General features: G+C 35.7%; 1 protein-coding gene across 5 annotated transcripts in view; it reads right to left on the bottom strand.

Moving 5' to 3' along the window:
• RICTOR (RPTOR independent companion of MTOR complex 2) overlaps positions 1-19,722 on the bottom strand; it is a 137,929-nt gene that overhangs the window by 49,962 nt on the left and 68,245 nt on the right. For all 5 annotated transcript variants that reach the window (XM_019982844.2, XM_019982848.2, XM_019982846.2 and 2 more), the window contains 4 exons: positions 14,777-14,903; positions 12,462-12,631; positions 7,851-7,918; positions 1,172-1,239 (listed from right to left, as the gene is read on the bottom strand). In XM_019982844.2, the coding sequence (XP_019838403.2) occupies positions 1,172-1,239; positions 7,851-7,918; positions 12,462-12,631; positions 14,777-14,903 (433 nt within the window). The remainder of the gene's footprint in view (positions 1-1,171; positions 1,240-7,850; positions 7,919-12,461; positions 12,632-14,776; positions 14,904-19,722) is intronic.

The following is a 19,722-nucleotide window of genomic DNA, read 5'->3' as shown; positions in this document are numbered from 1 at the left end:
TCACCTCACACCAGTAAGAATGTCCATCATTAAAAAGTCTACAAATAATAAACACCGGAGAGGCTGTGGAGCAACAGAAAGCCCCTCACACTATTGGCAGGAATGTAAATTAATGTAGCCATTATAGAAAATAGTATGGATGTTTCCTTAAAAACTAAAAATAGAGTTACCATATGATCCTGGAATTCCACTCCTGAGCATATATCCAGGGAAAACTGAAATGTGAAAAGAACATCCACCCCAGTGTTCACCGCAGCACTATTTTAATAGTTTAAGACACAGAAGCAACTTAAATGTCCATCAACAGATGAACAGATAAAGAAGATGTGGTATATATATAAAATGAAATATTATTCAGTTATAATATAGAATAAAATAATGGCATATGTAGCAACACAAATGGACCTACAGATTATCATCGTACTAAATGAAGTCAGACAAAGACAAATACTATATGATATCACTTATATGTGGAATCTAAAATATGATACAAATGAATTTATTTATGAAATCATAAACAGACTTGCAAACAGAGAAAACAAACATATGGTTACCAAGGGGGAAAAGAAGTGAGGGAGCAATAAATTAGGAGTTCGGATTTATAGATACACACTGCTATATAAAAAATAAACAAGGTCCTGCAATATAGGTATAGCACAGGCAACTATATTCATTATAACAAACAATAATGGGAAGAATATGAAAAGGAACATATATATATATATCTTTCTCTGAATCACTCTGCTATACACCAGAAGCACATTATATATCAACTGTATTTCAATAAGAAATTTAAAGAACACATCCCAAAACAAAATAAAGAAACAAAAGGAAAGGTATTTGGGACTACTATCTTGCTTATTAGGTATTTATAACATTCTACATTATACTTTAAGGTAAGAAACTTTAGCTATGTATTCAACTAACATTTTTAAAATCTTTTTTGGTACAGATCATGTTCAAATTTTTTATTTAAATGTCTAGGTTATCATCAGCATGTTGACTTACAAATGGTCAATTTTAATACTGTGTATTAAACCCCTCTTGGTTCTAATGATAACACATAAAAAAAGACCATGCTAACATATAAATGAGATGCTACAATAAGTTAACATTTGAAAAAATAGTCAAGTTTGTCTTATATGATACAAAGTAACACAGAGGAACTTACCTGCCCATGACCGGAATGTTGCTATGATTCCCATTTTACTGGCTAGAAACCTTGCTTCTCTGTCTTCTCTGTTGGATGGGGTGGGGGTAGAGTCAAACAAATTAAATGTTTAAATAAAAAGTTAGTTTTGCCCTATTACTATATCAGAGTAACAGCTATCACTACTTAATATTTAAGTATTACATAGGAAATTTAAAATACACTTAAAAAAATAAAGATAAGATCTACCTCAAAGCAAATTACTCAATTATGTACTGATCACGCCTTCCCACATGAGAAATTCATGTTTTAAAACAAATTATAAATTCTGCTTTTCTGAGTTCTACTTTTCCTGCTCTTTCTGAAAACTTAGATAGCTCACTAACACCTGTAAGCATTGGCAACACCACCAGCCTGCTTAAGAAGCATCTCTGTCAAAAGACTGCCCTTTAGCAAAGAAAATTACCACATAAACCTCTGTTACTACATGTGTTCTCTTTACTTCAAAAGTCTTGTCCCAAACTTATCTGAGCAAGCTTATTCTACTTATTCTACCAAGCAAGCTCAACAAGCTGTATATTCACTAATATTATTAAATAATTAGGTATTATTGGCTGCACGGGCGCAGGAGGGCCTAGAGGAGCTATTCCACATTGAAGGTCAGGAAGGGCGGCGCTGAGGAGATACCCCTTGTCCAAGGTAAGGAGCAATGGCTGCGCTTTGCTGGAGCAGCCGTGAAGAGATACCCCACACCCAAGGTAAGAGAAACCCAAGGAAGACGGTAGGTGTTGCAAGAGGGCATCAGAGGGCAAAAACACTGAAACCATACTCACAGAAAACTAGTCAATCTAATCACACTAGGACCACAGCCTTGTCTAACTCAATGAAACTAAGCCATGCCCATGGGGCAACCCAAGACGGGCGGGTCACGGTGGAGAGGTCTGACAGAATGTGGTCCACTGGAGAAGGGAATGGCAAACCACTTCAGTATTCTTGCCTTGAGAACCCCATGAACAGTATGAAAAGGCAAAATGATAGGATACTGAAAGAGAAACTCCCCAGGTCAGTAGGTGTGCAATATGCTACTGGAGATCCGTGGAGAAATAACTCCAGAAAGAATGAAGGGATGGAGCCAAAGCAAAAACAATACCCAGCTGAGGATGTGACTGGTGATAGAAGCAAGGTCCGACTCTGTAAAGAGCAATATTGCATAGGAACCTGGAATGTCAGGTCCATGAATCAAGGCAAATTGGAAGTGGTCAAACAGGAGATGGCAAGAGTGAATGTCAACATTCTAGGAATCAGTGAACTGAAATGGACTGGAATGGGTGAATTAAACTCAGATGACCATTATATCTACTACTGCGGGCAGGAATCCCTCAGAAGAAATGGAGTGGCCATCATGGTCAACAAAAGAGTCCGAAATGCAGTACTTGGATGCAATCTCAAAAACGACAGAATAATCTCTGTTCGTTTCCAAGGCAAACCATTCAATATCACAGTAATCCAAGTCTATGCCCCAACCAGTAACACTGAAGAAGCTGAAGTTGAACGGTTCTATGATGACCTACAAGACCTTTTAGAACTAACATCCAAAAAAGATGTCCTTTTCATTATAGGGGATGGGAATGCACAAGTAGGAAGTCAAGAAACACCTCGAGTAACAGGCAAATTTGGCCTTGGAATACGCAATGCAGCAGGGCAAAGACTAATAGAGTTTTGCCAAGAAAATGCACTGCTCATAACAAACACCCTCTTCCAACAACACAAGAGAAGACTCTACACATGGACATCACCAGATGGTCAACACTGAAATCAGGTTGATTATATTCTTTGCAGCCAAAGATGGAGAAGCTCTATACAGTTAACAAAAACAAGACCAGGAGCTGACTGTGGCTCAGACCATGAACTCCTTACTGTCAAATTCAGACTTAAATTTAAGAAAGTAGGGAAAACCACTAGACCATTCAGGTATGACCTAAATCAAATCCCTTATGATTATACAGTGGAAGTGAGAAATAGATTTAAGGGCCTAGATCTGATAGATAGAGTGCCTGATGAACTATGGAATGAGGTTCGTGACACTGTACAGGAGACAGGGATCAAGACCATTCCCATGGAAAAGAAATGCAAAAAAGCAAAATGGCTGTCTGGGGAGGCCTTACAAATAGCTGTGAAAAGAAGAGAAGCAAAAAGCAAAGGAAAAAGGAAAGATATAAACATCTGAATGCAGAGTTCCAAAGAATAGCAAGAAGAGATAAGAAAGCCTTCTTCAGCGATCAATGCAAAGAAATAGAGGAAAACAACAGAATGGGAAGACTAGGGATCTCTTCAACAAAATCAGAGATACCAAAGGAACATTTCATGCAAAGATGGGCTCGATAAAGGACAGAAATGGTATGGACCTAACAGAAGCAGAAGATATTAAGAAGAGATGGCAAGAATACACAGAAGAACTGTACAAAAAAGATCTTCACGACCAAGATAATCACGATGGTGTGATCACTGACCTAGAGCCAGACATCCTGGAATGTGAAGTCAAGTGGGCCTTAGAAAGCATCACTACGAACAAAGCTAGTGGAGGTGATACAATTCCAGTTGAGCTATTCCAAATCCTGAAAGATCATTCTGTGAAAGTGCTGCACTCAATATGCCAGCAAATTGGGAAAACTCAGCAGTGGCCACAGGACTGGAAAAGGTCCGTTTTCATTCCAATCCCAAAGAAAGCCAATGCAAATGGATGCTCAAACTACCACACAATTGCACTCATCTCACACGCTAGTAAAGTAATGTTCAAAATTCTCCAAGCCAGGCTTGAGCAATATGTGAACCATGAACTTCCTGATGTTCAAGCTGGTTTTAGAAAAGGCAGAGGAAGCAGAGATCAAATTGCCAACATCCGCTGGATCATGGAAAAAGCAAGAGAGTTCCAGAAAAACATCTATTTCTGCTTTATTGACTATGCCAAAACCTTTGACTGTGTGGATCACAATAAACTGTGGAAAATTCTGAAGACATGGGAATACCAGACCACCCGATCTGCCTCTTGAGAAATTTGTATGCAGGTCAGGAAGCAACAGTTAGAACTGGACATGGAACAACAGTTCCAAATAGGAAAAGGAGTTCGTCAAGGCTGTATATTGTCACCCTGTTTATTTAACTTCTATGCAGAGTACATCACGAGAAACGCTGGACTGGAAGAAACACAAACTGGAATCAAGATTGCCGGGAGAAATATCAATAACCTCAGATATGCAGATGACACCACCCTTATGGCAGAAAGTGAAGGAACTAAAAAGCCTCTTGATGAAAGTGAAAGTGGAGAGTGAAAAAGTTGGCTTAAGGCTCAACATTCAGAAAACGAAGATCATGGCATCCGGTCCCACCACTTCATGGAAAATAGATGGGGAAACACTGGAAACAATGTCAGACTTTATTTTTCTGGGCTCCAAAATCACTGCAGATGGTGACTGCAGCCATGAAATTAAAAGACGCTTACTCCTTGGAAGGAAGGTTATGACCAACCTAGATAGCATATTGAAAAGCAGAGACATTACTTTGCCAACAAAGGTTCGTCTAGTCAAGGCTATGGTTTTTCCAGTGGTCATGTATGGATGTGAGAGTTGGACTGTGAAGAAAGCTGAGCGCCGAAGAATTGATGCTTTTGAACTGTGGTGTTGGAGAAGACTCTTGAGAGTCCCTTGGACTGCAAGGAGTTCCAACCAGTCCATTCTGAAGGAGATCAGCCCTGGGATTTCTTTGGAAGGAATGATGCTAAAGCTGAAACTCCAGTACTTTGGCCGCCTCATGAGAAGAGTTGACTCATTGGAAAAGACTGATGCTGGGAGGGATTGGGGGCAGGAGGAGAAGGAGACGACAGAGGATGAGATGGCTGGATGGCATCACTGACTCGATGGACGTGAGTCTGAGTGAACTCCGGGAGTTGGTGATGGACAGGGAGGCCTGGCGTGCTGCGATTCATGGGGTTGCAAAGAGTCGGACACGACTGAGCGACTGATCTGATCTGACTCATTTACTTCTAAGTTCATTCAGGCTGTTGGCAGAATCCACTCTCTTGCTGTTGTATAAGTGAGGTTTTGGTTCTCTGTCAGTTGGGGCCTACTACCAGCTACTTTCTTCTTTTATAATTGGTATCCAATCATCTCACTTGTTTCTTTCTATGTAATAGTTTATGACAATCAATTAACCAATGGAACTATTTACATTGTTAAACACTGTTCATGTATGGCACATGGCCAGTTTTGCTTAATTAGCAATCATGTACTTTTATGTTACCTCAACCACCTCTACCCTGTCAACAGCCCATTTCTTTTCTGTGCCATATTTTTCACTTTTCTAATAAAGTTCTTAACAATTTGAGAATACAAAAATCTAGACAGTTGGTAAGGGAAAAAAAAAAAGACATAAATAGAGACCAATGAAAGAAAATCAAATTAAAGAATGGTAAATAAAAGTGGAACAAAATAGTTAAAAATATCCCCCCACATACAGACCAACCACACTGAGCTCTGCTATACTAATCAACATGAGACTGTAACAGAAACTATAATGGGGACATAGGGTGGTGGAAGAAATGAGAATTAGATAACTGTGTGACTAAACTTTTGGTGCTCCTTATCTTAAAAATGTTTGTGACACACTTGTATTGACTGCCTGGTAACCCATCCTCTAACCTATTCAATAAATTGGTAGCTTTATTGAAAAACAAAACAAAACAAACCCCATCAATTTCCTTATGCCCTAGCCATAATGTACCCATGCTACAGAAACTGCCCATACTCCAGAAACTTAAGGAAAGAAAAGTATTGAACCAAACAGGAAAGATAGGATTTTGGTGGAATATACTTCCCACCTAACCACACCTCTAAGTACCCTGGTTCATTTGTTACTTATCCTGGTAGGCAAAATTCTAAAAATGCCCCTGTCTTCTCAAGACTGTAGGTCTTAATGCCTGAATCCCTATGAATATGGTGTCACTGCCATGACTGTGATTATGTTTATATCATACAGCCCAACAGACCTTAAGATATGCAGATCATCGGGTAGGTTTGATCTGGAGAGCTTTCTCTAGCTGGAGGGAGAAGAGGAAGTCAGGGAGAGATTCAAAGCACAAAGATTCAAGGAATTTCTGTTGTGTTTGAAGATGGAGAGTGCCATGTGCCAAGACAAGAATGTGGCCTTTAGAAGCTGAGAGAAGGCCCCAGTTGACATCAAGAAAACAGGAACTTCAGTTGTACAAGAGTAAGGAATGAATTCTGCCAATAATCTGAGTGACCTTAGAGATAAATGGATTCTTCACTAACACCTCCAGATAAGAACCATGCCAGACCTCTAACCTACTGAATTGTGAACTAATAAACTAATGCTATTTTAAACCATTATATTTATAATGGTTTGTCATGCTGCAATAGAAAATGGATACATTCTTCATCAGTAAGGAGAATGCCCAAGTGTCATAGGGAGCCAAGAAAGAAAGGGGCTGAAGAATCTCAATTCATAACTTGGCAAAAATAAAGTCTGAGAAGTCTTAACTAGAGAACAACTATTCTTAATTTCTTAGCTCAGGAAATGATGTCAGCACGCAATGCATCCACAGTGATGGAGGTATTTCAAGATATGAAACCGCTATTTTTAATTCTGGAGAAAAAATGAAAAACAACAAAAATATGCCCATTTACAATGTTCCCAAACTTAGTGGAGGAATTAAAAAAACATGTATATCTGCAATTCAACAAACCTACTATGCTACACCTGATAGCATATTTATTGGAACTGTGTCACTGGCAAAACTCCACAGATAGTGTATTATTTAACCTCTAAATCAATTTAAATATAATTATTCCAGCATTCCTAGTGAACACGTGCTTTTCTCTCCCAAAAGACTCTGAAAAATCATCCTACTTCATTTCTGGAAAATAATCTTTATCTCCTTTTATTTCCCTATTAACCTTACTCTCAAAATTCTACATGGCTTATCTTTCTGCATACTCAATTTAAGGCAGCTCTTCATTCTACTCATTATTATTTGATTCTTTTAGCATTTCAATGTAATTATGCTAAAAATATGTACAATGGTGCTGAAGAAGACTCTTGAGAGTCCCTTGGGCAGCAACATCAAACCAGTCAATCCTAAAGGAAATCAATCCTGAATATTCATTGGAAGGACTGATGCTGAAGCTGATGTTCCAATATTTCAGTCACCTAATGCGTAGAGCAGACTCATTGAAAAAGTCCCTGATGCTGGGAAAGACTGAGGGCAGGAGGAGAAGGGGGCAAAAGAGCATGAGATGGTTGGGTAGCATCACCAACTCAGCAGACATGATGAGTTTGAGCAAACTTCGGGAGACAGTGAAGGACAGGAAAGCCTGGCATGCTGCAGTCCATGGAGTCGCAAAGAGTCAGACCTGACTTAGTGACTGAACAACAACAAATGTACAGCAGAGAAATGATTAAAGGTCTAGGTTTCTACTGCCACCTACCTTAGATTATTAAAATAAGAAACTAATTCCCAGTCTTTAAATTTCCCAAAAGCTTAATTTTTTTAAGCCATAGTTAATTACAAGAGAACTACAATATAAGTCCATGAAATAGGAAATTTACTTAAACTAATTTTGCTCTGGCTTGACATGCAAATCAGGCAAATCTAAAAATTTTAAACAGCAACACACATGGTACTCACTTTAGCTGTCCTTCAGCTGTATCTGGACTATGTCTGTAGTGAAAATCGGTATAGGGTGCTAAAATTCGCTAATAAAAGGAAAAAGCAAGAAAAAGAAAAGAGTCCTTATAAAATGCACTCTTCCTTTAACAAGCTAAAATTCATCCAACTTCTCTGTATCTTTAATAATCCCAACTAGAGCTTATTTGAAGAGCTTATTTCTTTAAACTCATCATCAAGGAATATATTTGAGTGATTTCTTTTAATGTACAGTTTTTGAACTTTTAAATTGACAGGTATTGTACCTATTAAACAGTGCACAAATCACAAATGTGAGGTTTGACAGATTTTTCTCAAACTAAACACACTCACTGTAACTAGCATCATCAAAGCCTCCTCCTTCTCCCGCCAAGATGACTACACAGATTTCTAACACTATGTTAGTGTTGCTTATTTTTGAACATTATTTAAATGTCTTTATTTTATAAATTCCATTCTTTTTGTTGCTAGTATAAAGAAATCTAAGTTATTTTTGTGTATTGTCCTTTGTATTTAGCAACCTTGGTAATAAACTCCTGTATTTCAGAACTTAAACTACTATAATTCATTTACCTAACCCCCCTGCTCTGCACTGACTACATTATTGTGGTCTGAATTTTAAAATACTTAAGACATTACAAATACTGCTTTTGGCAATGAGTAGTCTTTTATATTTAGTCATATGTGTACCTTTTTTTGCCACCCTTCATTCTTTCTTGCATTTCCTTGTCTCAGATCATTTTCGTTCTGACTAAGGAGCCCCTTATCGGAGAAGGAAATGGCAACCCACTCCAGTGTTCTCGCCTGGAGAATCCCAGGGACAGCGGAGCCTGGTGGGCTGCCGTCTATGGGGTTGCACAGAGTCGGACACAACTGAAGTGATGCAGCAGCAGCAGCAAGGAGTCCCTTTAACCTTCCTCTGTGTCAGTCTCATTTTTTAAATAACAATAAATGTTTATTATCTCACATAGCTTCTGTGAGTTAGGACTCCAGAAGAGTTTAACAGTGCAGTTATGACTCAGGGTCCATCATAACATCACAGTGAAAATATTGGTCAGGGCTACAGTCATCTCAAGGCTTGACTAAAGCTGTAGAATCTGCTTCAAGATGGTTCACTCACAACATGCAAATTGTTATCAACAAGGCTGAGTTCCTTCTCATGTGTGCCTCATTATAGGCTACATTACTGTCTTCATGACATAAAGGCAAGGAATCCAAGAAAGAATAGTGTTTCTTTAGATTTCCTTGGGTCTTTTTCTGTTAGTCTAAAAAATCTTTATTTTACCTTTGTTTTTGAAAAACGTTTTCTCTGGGGAGGTGGCATTATTTCTTTTGCACTCTAAAGATGCCACTCTACTGTCTTCTGGTTCTACTATTTCTGTTGGGAAATCGGCTGTCAGATTTGTTCCTTTGAAAGTAGTCTTTCTTTCTCAAGCTGATTTTAAGATTTTTAGTTATGTTGGTTTTCAACAATCTTACCATGATGTACCTACGAGTTGTTTTCTTTATATTATCTTGAGTTTTCTGAGCTTTATGAAGTTTCACCAGTTTTAAAAACAAAATCTTGACCACAGTTTCTTTGGATATTTGCTTCTGCTCATTCTCTCTCTCTTTTCCAAAGACAACAATTATGTTTTATCCCTTTTGTTCTGTTCATTTTCTTCCTATTACCCACCTGCAAATGCTTTGATTTTTGACTTCTCTTTCAGTTTACTAATGACACCTTCTTGTGCAAAATGAGTTTTTAATTTCATCTAGTTCAGAATTTCAGGTATTATATTTTTTGATACTAGCTCCATTTGATTTATATTTCATATTCCAATTAGATGGTAAAATTTTCCATTATTTTATCTATTTTCTTCTTTTTCTCCATTTTTCTTAATAAGTTAGTCATAGGTGTTTTAAAATCTTTTCCCTCTGGCTGCAATATCTGAATCACCTGTGGATATGAGTCTATGGAATTCCTTTTGAGTTTTCAATTACACAGTCATAACCTTTTACATGTATCCTTTTTCATTTCCATAGTCAAATTTTTGATTGAATGATGGACACTGTAAATTTGATTAAAGGTTCCAACTGATGTTATCTCCATTAGAGACCGTTCATCCTTTCTTCTGTAGTCAGGTCAATTAAAGGGAGTGATCAGCTTATTCTAATCACCGAGTTAAACTGAGACACCATTGCCATTTTGTTAAGATTTGAGTGTACCTTTGGTTTTCCTTTTTCTAAAGAATGGACCTCCAAAACTATAGAGATTTTAGCACACTTTTTTTTCTCTTCAGCAGTGAGAGACTGGGTATTTTTTCTACATACTTCGTAAGTTTTGAACTTAAATCTTTAAGTACTCATCCAGAATTGCTTCAGAATTTGGAACATGTTAAGAATAGGAAAAAGTTATCAAATTAAAGTGAAAATTTATAAAAATATAATTAATAAAAATGGGGACAAGATTCTCTTAACAGCAGACTCTAGGATGAAGATAACGATAAAGTAGAAGATAATACTTTGGCCACCTCATGCGAAGAGTTGACTCATTGGAAAAGACCCTGATGCTGGGAGGAATTGGGGGCAGGAGGAGAAGGGGATGACAGAGGATGAAAAGGCTGGATGGCATCACCGACTCGATGCACATGAGTTTGGGTGAACTCTGGGAGTTGGTGATGGACAGGGAGGCCTGGCATGCTGCAATTCAAGGGGTCACAAAGAGTTGGACACGACTGAGCGACTGAACTGAACTGAATGATAATGATTTAATATCCAAGGCAATCAGTATTTACTGAATATTAATTATGTGTCAAGTACTAACTAAAACATTTATGTAGATTAGAATGAATATATGTAAAACACTTGGAAATATTACCTAACTTATTATAAGCTTTACAAGAATGCTAGTTGTTATTACTATTACCATTATTATTATAGTATTTATTCTTCACAATAATTAAAGTAAAAACCATGACTTATTTTACCTAGTGAAAAATGGATCCAAAAGAGGCTAATAATGTGCCCCACATCATAAAGCTAGTAGGTTATAGAACAAAAAAATCAAAATCAGATCTGTAAGGCCTGAGCTCTCAATCACTATGCTACACCAGGGGAATCTTGTTAAAGAAAAAAAAACTAACATTTGTGAAAAAACAAGAAAGAAGCCAAGCCATCTTTGGACTTAAAAAGTCCACCGTATTCTTTGAGGGTTTTTTCATATACACAAAGGCTCTGCTAATCTGCTGTACAATTTTATAGGTAAAAGAAAAAAAACAGGTCTATACACATCTTTCTTTATTGTGATCATCTCTCCAATCTTAAAGGCAGTTTCCCCACTTGATAAAGAAAACACTTAAAGCAAAATACACTGTGAAATATCAAAAATACCAGCTCATTCCCACTGGATGCCCATGAATAATGTATTTAAAATCATTTATTAAGGAGAAAGTTGTACTGAAATTTGTTAATAATACAAGCTAATGTCAATTTTATAATATCAAAATATTTCTAGTAGCCCTAATAAGACCAGAACTATAACATTTAAGAAAGTTTCATAAAATGATCTAAACAGGCAAAGTAGGGAAGAATAAATCTTTCATAATTTGCATAATTTCACACCCAAATACAAACATAGTAAGCTTACTCTGAATAATATCTGCAATGGACAACAATGTAATATTGAATATATTCACACAAATAAACTATAAGAATAGTCTGTGGGAATTCTCTGGTGGTTCAGAGGTTAGGACTCTGCACTCTATAGCCAAGGGCCCAGGTTCAATCTCTGGTCAGGGAACTAAGTATTCCACAAGCTACAAGACAAGGCCAAAAATGACAGGGGGAGAGAAAGAAAGAACACAGCTTGTGATAATTTTATTCCCAACTCTACTACACAGTTTATTATAGAAAAATAGCCTTACTATTTTAGACTAACTGAAAAAACAACACTGAGTTAGTAAAAACAGAAAAACAACAGTGTGTTTTTAAAAAGATATTTATTCTATTTTTTTCAATTCTATATGGCCATTAGTTGCCAACAAGTGCTCCCAAGTTCAGAAAATTTTAGCATGGTTTAATAAATAAATAGTACATAATTAGCAGGAGCTATTCCCATACAATTAACACACTGCAGTCCTTAAAAAGAAATTGTCTTCTTAAATAAACAGGTAAATGTCTGCTGCTGCTGCTGCTGCTAACTCGCTTCAGTCGTGTCCGACTCTGTGCGACCCCATAGACGGCAGCCCACCAGGCTCTGCCATCCCTGGGATTCTCCAGGCAAGAACACTGGAGTGGGTTGTCATTTCCTTCTCCAGGTAAATGTCTATGAAACCTTAATTGTGCTCAAATTTGCTCAGTCAAGTTTTCACAGATAATAAAGAAACGAATAAACTTCACATGTTGATGAAATATTCTTGAGAATTCTTTCAATTCAATCCAAATTGAATGAGTGATAAAATATTGCTGGAATAAGCCAAACTTATTAATTTAGGTTTAATAATTAATGCTGTGCTGCATCTATTAACTTTAAAATTTCAAATAAAATTTCAAAGTAAGAGTATGTATTTAAAGTCATATTTTAAAATTACAAGAGAATATTAAAGATCCTACCTCTAATTCGACATCAGCTCGTACATACTGTCGGGTCTTTGGATGATTAAGAAGGTGCAAAATTGTAGTAATTAGAGCCTCATTTATTCGACTTAATTGGCAATCAATCACATTTTTCAAGATGGTGTTCAGTCCACCTCGAAGGGCAACCACCTCTGGATTCTGAAGTGCTAAAATAAAGAAGAAAAACTTAACATATTACATAGGGAATAATTAAAAAATAATCAGAAATCTGGGATTTTATTTTAAAACTGAGCTTTCTGACTGAAAAAACTTTCTACTATTCAGTAAAACATGGACAAAAAATTTTTTTCTTAGTGTCTTCTGAATTGTTTTTTCATATCCTTTGTCCATGTTTTACTGAAAAGTTTTTTCCTGTCAACTGCCAGGAGTTCTTTATATAGGGGAAAGATTAGCCCTTTATCTGTTTCAAATCTTTTAGCTGATTTCTAATTTAACTTTAGATTTTAAGCTCAGAAATTCCTCCCTTACTTCAAAGATCAGGCATTCTCTTTGTATGCACGCACACACACATGTGTGCTTTAACTGAATTCATGGTGAACATTTCAGTTTAAATCTCTCAGGAAATAGACTCTGGTTTAATATTGATAAACTCAATTTTTTTCAAGTGTTTATTCAATTATCCCAGCATGCTTTCTGAAGTTTTCTATGTGTAAGGGTAAGCCACTATTGACTCTTTTTCATTTTTTCTTTAATAACCTAGCTTAAGATTTTTTAAATACATGTGAAAAAAAAAACCCTTCCCCTCCATTTATTATTTTTCAAAAATGTTCTCATAGTAGCATCTTAATTATTTCACTTTATGTAGGTATGTGTGTGTTTATATATTTAAAATGTTACTTTCATTTAAAAAATTGCTAAATTTACACATTTTTAATGCTCTCAATTTGATTACAGTATATGAGAATTATTTGTTCTTTGAAACAACATTTTAAGACAGAAGTGAATGAGTCTTTTTCGGAGGCAATTAATTCATCAAGTACTTCAATGGTTTGTGATCCATCATGTGTTCTGCTGTGGGTCAACTGGAAATTAAAATCTATTTGTTTCAATAAGATTTTCAATTATATAAAAAGTTCATCTCATACTTTTCAAAATTCCTATTACATTCTCTTCCTTATCCTATTAACCTTTTCTTTCTCTGACCTTTGCATTTTTCAAACAATCTGTGTATCTAAAACAATAGTGTCTATCATTTTCTTCCTCCAGTTAACACAAATTAAATTATCTTGTTCACTAAGACTGAAAATTATTATTGTTTTCCTCTTGCTTATCTTAAAATTGACTTTTTTTCCTCCTTTTCTATTTCTTGGGTTCACTCACTATTTTCACTATGTTTTGCATAATTATAAAAGTATCTTCTAATGAAAAGTTAACTTGAGTATATGACTTTCCAGGAATTCCACTTATTGATAGGTAGTCAAATCTTCATGATTTTTAAAAATTTTCTTGATCAAATTTCTGACTTTCTCTTTAAACCAACAGGTATTGTGGACAGTACATTTTAGACTCTCAATGAAAGGCTTGGCTCTTCTGTTCCTTTAAATTTTGTTATTAATTTATTTATTTTATCTAGAGTGAATGTAACCTATACCATTTCAGTGGGGAAAAATATGATCTTCTCTTGTCATTTAAAATTATATTTAATTGGTTATAAGGGAGATTTAACTTTTAAACTTTAAAATACTTTGATTAGCCATGCATTTCTTTGAGAATTACTTATTTTTCCTACTGATCTGTATATAAATAAGTTCTTTACCTATCATATTTGTTATATTTATTTTTTCTTTGTTCTGGCATGGCATGTTTTCTTACCTCCTTATAATAAAATCTACAGCTGATGAAATGTTTCTTTCGATAATTCAAAACTCCCTTTCCTTAAAGTCAGAAAAAAGTCATCCATTTTTCTCCTCATATTTTCCACATTTAACTCTTTAATCCTGTATTTAGAATTCTTTTTTTAATACATAGGGAATTGTTTTTCATTCACATCAAGATACATAGTGTGGTTAACTAATGTCTGAGAATCACACTTTAAGAGATTCTATTCTAATTACTGGAATTTGGACAATTCCTTTATCTTAAATTTCATGATGAGTAACTTTTAAAATCTGTAGAATTTAAATGTCTCTTTGAAATAATCTGTTTAAACAGCAAGTCCACTACTTCCCTATCAGGAATGTCCTACTTTTTCATATTCTTATTTTTAACCAACACCTAAATAATTCACATTAAAAGTGTTATATATTCTTTCTAAAATACTGTATTTTTACTACTCAAAGAATAATTCTGACCTAGTTCACAGATAATGGCAATGCATGCTCGAACCATTCTGTCTCTTTCTTGAAGTCCATCATTTCCAACTGCTATTAATGAGTTGGCCACAGAGCTAGGAAACAAGGAAGCATTCACAGTAATCATCTGTAACGGAGAAATTAGAAAAAGAAATTATTTCCTAATACATTTTCAAAACCTATCTTGTTCAGACAGAGGTGTTTAAGACCACAAAATATTTTTAAGACCAAGGCATCAATTTTAATCTTCTGCTTCATATGAACATGTCAAAGGGCTAATACAACAGATATTTGATACAATAAATGTTAATCATTACCATGGAAAACAGTGTTGACTTTTTTCCCGTAATAGTCCAGACTATAAATTAGTTGACTAACAAGATATAATCTTTCAGAGACTCTAAATTCCTCCAGAATAGGAGCTTATTCTAGAGGATAAGAGGAGCTCTTGTTGTTTTTCAGTCGCTAAGTCTTGTCTGACTCTTTGTGACCCTATGAATTGCAACATGCCAGGCTCCCCATGAATAGAATGAAAAGGCAAAAAAAAAAAAGCTTAATTCTATTTTAAACAACGTTTCAGTAACCAGACAAACTAAACCAGTGGTGACAATAGCTGTCAACATACTTCTATATTATTACATTCCTGACCCTTTCTTCATATATAGTCACCACTCCATCCTAACAATTTACCTCATTAACCCAATTCTTTCCACTTTCAAACTCTGATTTGGGCCCTCATTCTTTCTTACTTTGACTGCAGTAAAATGAAACATAATAATCCCCCATCTCTAACTATCATTTGTTGCTATACTGAAAGCCAAAGTTTAATAATCCATAATCTATTTTTTTTTTAAGTCCTCATTTTCTTTCGGATTGTTGTGGTGACTGCTCTCAGCTCTTAGAGGCCACCCTTAGATCCCGGTCATGGGGAGCTCACTCATGATTATTTGCTATTTCAGAGTAGGCAGGAATCCCTCCATAGTCTATTTCTAATATTTCAAAAACTGTGCTGGAAACATTATACCCCTGGTGATAAAAACTTTTGTTGAATCTCACTTTAAATGAAAAGTTTAATTGGCAATAACATTTGGAATACTGAAAACAGATAACATATATCTTCCATTTGGAAAACAAGGAAAAATTATGTAGCTATTACTGTTTAATAAATAAAAGACTATTTGTTAGATGAAGTATTTCAAAATAACAGGTCCTTAGAGTGGGAGTAGATGAAAATGTTTTCTTCAGTTTGGGTGGTAATAAATATTGGGGATAATCAACCTTTCCTAGATATAACTATATTCAGAATTCTTCTGAAAAATAAGACTTGTATCATGACACAATTAGAGGATACAATATAACTTAATTGATATCCAGTTAGGTCCTTTAGAGATTCAAAGGAAAGATCTATGTTGGGTAGAGTACATGTAAATGTATGACAAGGTTCATATGAAAGTACAGAATACTGCTCCATGACATAAAATATATAAGTATCCAATAATTTTAAAATCTATAAAATCTTCCACATTTCCTTCTAAATAGTATCCTTCATTAATTAAAAATGGAGAAGAAAGGAGAAGAAAGGAAAAAGGTATAAGAAACTGATCTTTCTGGGTGAGAAAATTCTCATATCCTATGACTATTATTTGTATTTTAATACTTACTGATCTATTATTACACTTATAAGGACTATTAAGACATATGCAACATATTCCAAAAAGAGGTGGCCAACTGGCTTTCAGGGCCAAATCAAACATTAATAAACTGTCACCTTGGAAAATCAGTCCTCTCAATGCCTTAGTTTTCTCATTTGTAAATGAGGATGCATATGATCTGATGATTTCTAGAATTTCAAGTATTAAATTCTAATCTATGAATCTCAAGTGTAGTGCTATAAAATGGGTATCTGTAATTTAAAAGTTTTTACAGATGAAACCATTCTTATTTTCCAGGAAAAATATGTGCAAAGAAACTCTTAAATTCTGTGTAAATTGGAGGATGTTTTTCTTACAAATCAATGAGCAATCAGTGAGGGAAAAGTCATTCAATTTAAATCTGTTGAAATAAAAGTTTAATCATCTCTTGATAGAACAGATATATATATGCAACAAATATAAGATCATAAGTATGTAATAAATTTGTAGAACTGTTATAAAAGAAATTACAGAAACACTGACTTTTCTAGATAAATAGATAGTGAAGTTGTTCAGTCATGTCTGACTCTTTGCGACCCCACGGACAGTAGCCAACCAGGCTCCTCTGTCCATGGGATTTTCCAGGCAAATATACTGGAGTGGGCTGCCAATTCTTTCTCCAAGGTATGTTCCCGAACCTGGGATGGAACCTGGGTCTCCCGCATTGCAGGCAGACACTTTACCATCTGAGCCACCAGAGAAGTCTACTTTTCTAGGGTAAATATTTAAAATTTCAGCTAAGACTGTAAGATGAATCTAATGTAGAAAGTGGTGGAAATGAAAAGAGTAGGACACAAGCAATGATCATAGCAGTGGTGAAAGGCAGCTTGTCTAAAGCTAATGGAATAATGAGATAGGTCATAGTAACTGGTTGGCCAAAAAGTGAGCTCTGAATGTCAAGAAAAGCAGGTTGTGCTTAATATCAAAAGGATTCATGAGCCAGTGCAGGTTTGGAAATTTGGAGAACTGGGTTTTTCACTCTGGTTTAACCAATATCCTGCTGTGTATCAAGGGCAAGTGATTCCTTTAACTCAATCCCTTTCAACTATTAAAAAAAAATGTGAGATATATTAAATTCATGAATGTTGAACATGAAAGTCGCTCAGTCGTGTCCGACTCTTTGCGACCCCATGGACTATACAGTCCATGGAATTCTCCAGGCCAGAAAACTGGAATGGGTAGCCTTTCCCTTCTCTAGGGGATCTTCCCACCCCAGGAATCAAACCCAGGTGTCCTGCACTGCAGGCAGATTCTTTACCAGCTGAGCCACAAGGGAAGCCCAGTAAATTTATACTGCATGAATAAAGAAATGATGTATGAATAATAGCCTAATTAGGCAGGAAGTAAGAGCTTCCCTCGTGGTTCAGTTGGTAAAGAATCCCCCTGCAATGCAGGAGACCTCCATCAATGCAGGAGACCTGGCTTTGATCCTTGGGTCAGGAAGATCCCTAGAGAAGGAAATGGTAACCCACTCCAGTATTCTTGCCTGCTGCTGCTGCTGCTAAGTCGCTTCAGTCGTGTCCGACTCTGTGCAACCCCATAGATGGCAGCCCACCAGACTCCCCCGTCCCTGGGATTCTCCAGGCAAGAACACTGGAGTGAGTTGCCATTTCCTTCTCCAATAGTATTCTTGCCTGGGAAATCCCCATGGACAGAGTCACCTGGCAGAGTACAGTCCATGGATTCACAAGAGTCAGATAGGACTTAGCAACTAACCCACCACCAAGAAGAATTTAAATTGGATAAAGAGTAGCAAGGGCTGCTCAGTGGGAAAATAATAATAGAAAATGAGAGCGGTAAGAATCAGGAAGGATTACCTGGATTAGAGAGAGAGAAAAAAAAATTAAACCCATTGAAAAAAAACAAGCAAACAAAAAAATTCCCTAAAAGAATGAAACAGGTGAAAAAGAATAAAAAGTAACATGAGTATTCTGAATTATTCATAAAGCAAGTTATCCAAAAGCAACAGGTGTTTTTGCTTTTCCTTTAAAATATAAAAGATTAATTGTTGGTTAGTCACTAAATCATGTCTGACTCTCTGTGACCCCATGGACTGTAGCCTGACAGGTTCCTCTGTCCATGGGAGTTCCCAGGCAAGAATACTGGGGTGGGTTGTCATTTCCTTCTCCAGGGATCTTCCTGACCCGAGGACTGAACGCAAGTCTCTGGCACTGGCAAGCAGATTCTTTACCACTAAGCCACCTGGGAAGCTCTATAAAACATTAATACTTTCATTGAAAATTTAAAAACTGTTCTAAATGCATACAAAAAACCCACAGTTGACCTAGCAATTATATTATTAACATTAATTTCTACTAACTCAGTTGTCAAGATGTTGCTGCAAAAAAGAAATACATGCTTTGATTGTTAAAAAGTATTAGTGAAATTATAGTTCCTCTGGCCATTAGAGGCCACTGTTGATTCACAAGCATGCTTTCCCTTTTAAACTAACTGCTTTTAGCTAAACCTAGGAGCCCTACGACACAACTCTTGATTTGAGCCTGTTTTTACCACCAGGTACAAGCAATTTTCTTGCCCTTGGATCCACAAATGATACCTGCCTCAAATTACTCTGTTCTTTAAAAGATAACAAAATTATATTTTTGTTATGGCATTACTAAATTGCTTCAAGGGTCTGCTTATTTTTATTGGGCTACTTACAAATTAAATGGTAACTTACATAAAACATTGAACAAAACTGAAAGAAAATATTTAGTGTATTCACTAAAGAATTCAAAGAAGAATTCAAAGAAGCTGAATTGAATCCATTTGGGTTTGTTTTTCCACCTGAATGCTATTTCTAAGGCAGCAACTCTCAAATTGTGGTACAGAAAACTGACAGTCCCTAGAATATTTTCAGAGATTTTGCAAAGTCAAAACTATTTTCATAGTAATTCAAAGATATTATTTGTCTTTTTTACTCTCACAAGTACATATGGAATTTTTCCAGAGGCTTCAATGCATGTGAAATCACAAGAGATTGGATATAGAAGCAAATATGACAATCCAGCTATCTTCTATCAGGACAAACACTACAGAAATTTGTATAAATCTAAAATAATGCCACTCTAGTCATAAATTTTCTTTTTGAAAAAGTTATTTTTATAAAAATGTTATTTTTGTTTACTTATAATGAATTTTTAATATGTTAATATATCTTTAAATTTCTCACTTTAAATTCCTAGTAAGTAAATACTGACATATATATAACTCAAATAACCAAAGAGTTATTTCTAGGTTTTTCAGAAACATATT

Source organism: Bos indicus, chromosome 20 (genome assembly GCF_029378745.1).
Source record: "Bos indicus isolate NIAB-ARS_2022 breed Sahiwal x Tharparkar chromosome 20, NIAB-ARS_B.indTharparkar_mat_pri_1.0, whole genome shotgun sequence".
NCBI lineage: Eukaryota > Metazoa > Chordata > Mammalia > Artiodactyla > Bovidae > Bos > Bos indicus.
The sequence above is the reverse complement of the archived record's forward strand: the minus strand, read 5'-3'. Positions and strand labels throughout refer to the sequence as shown.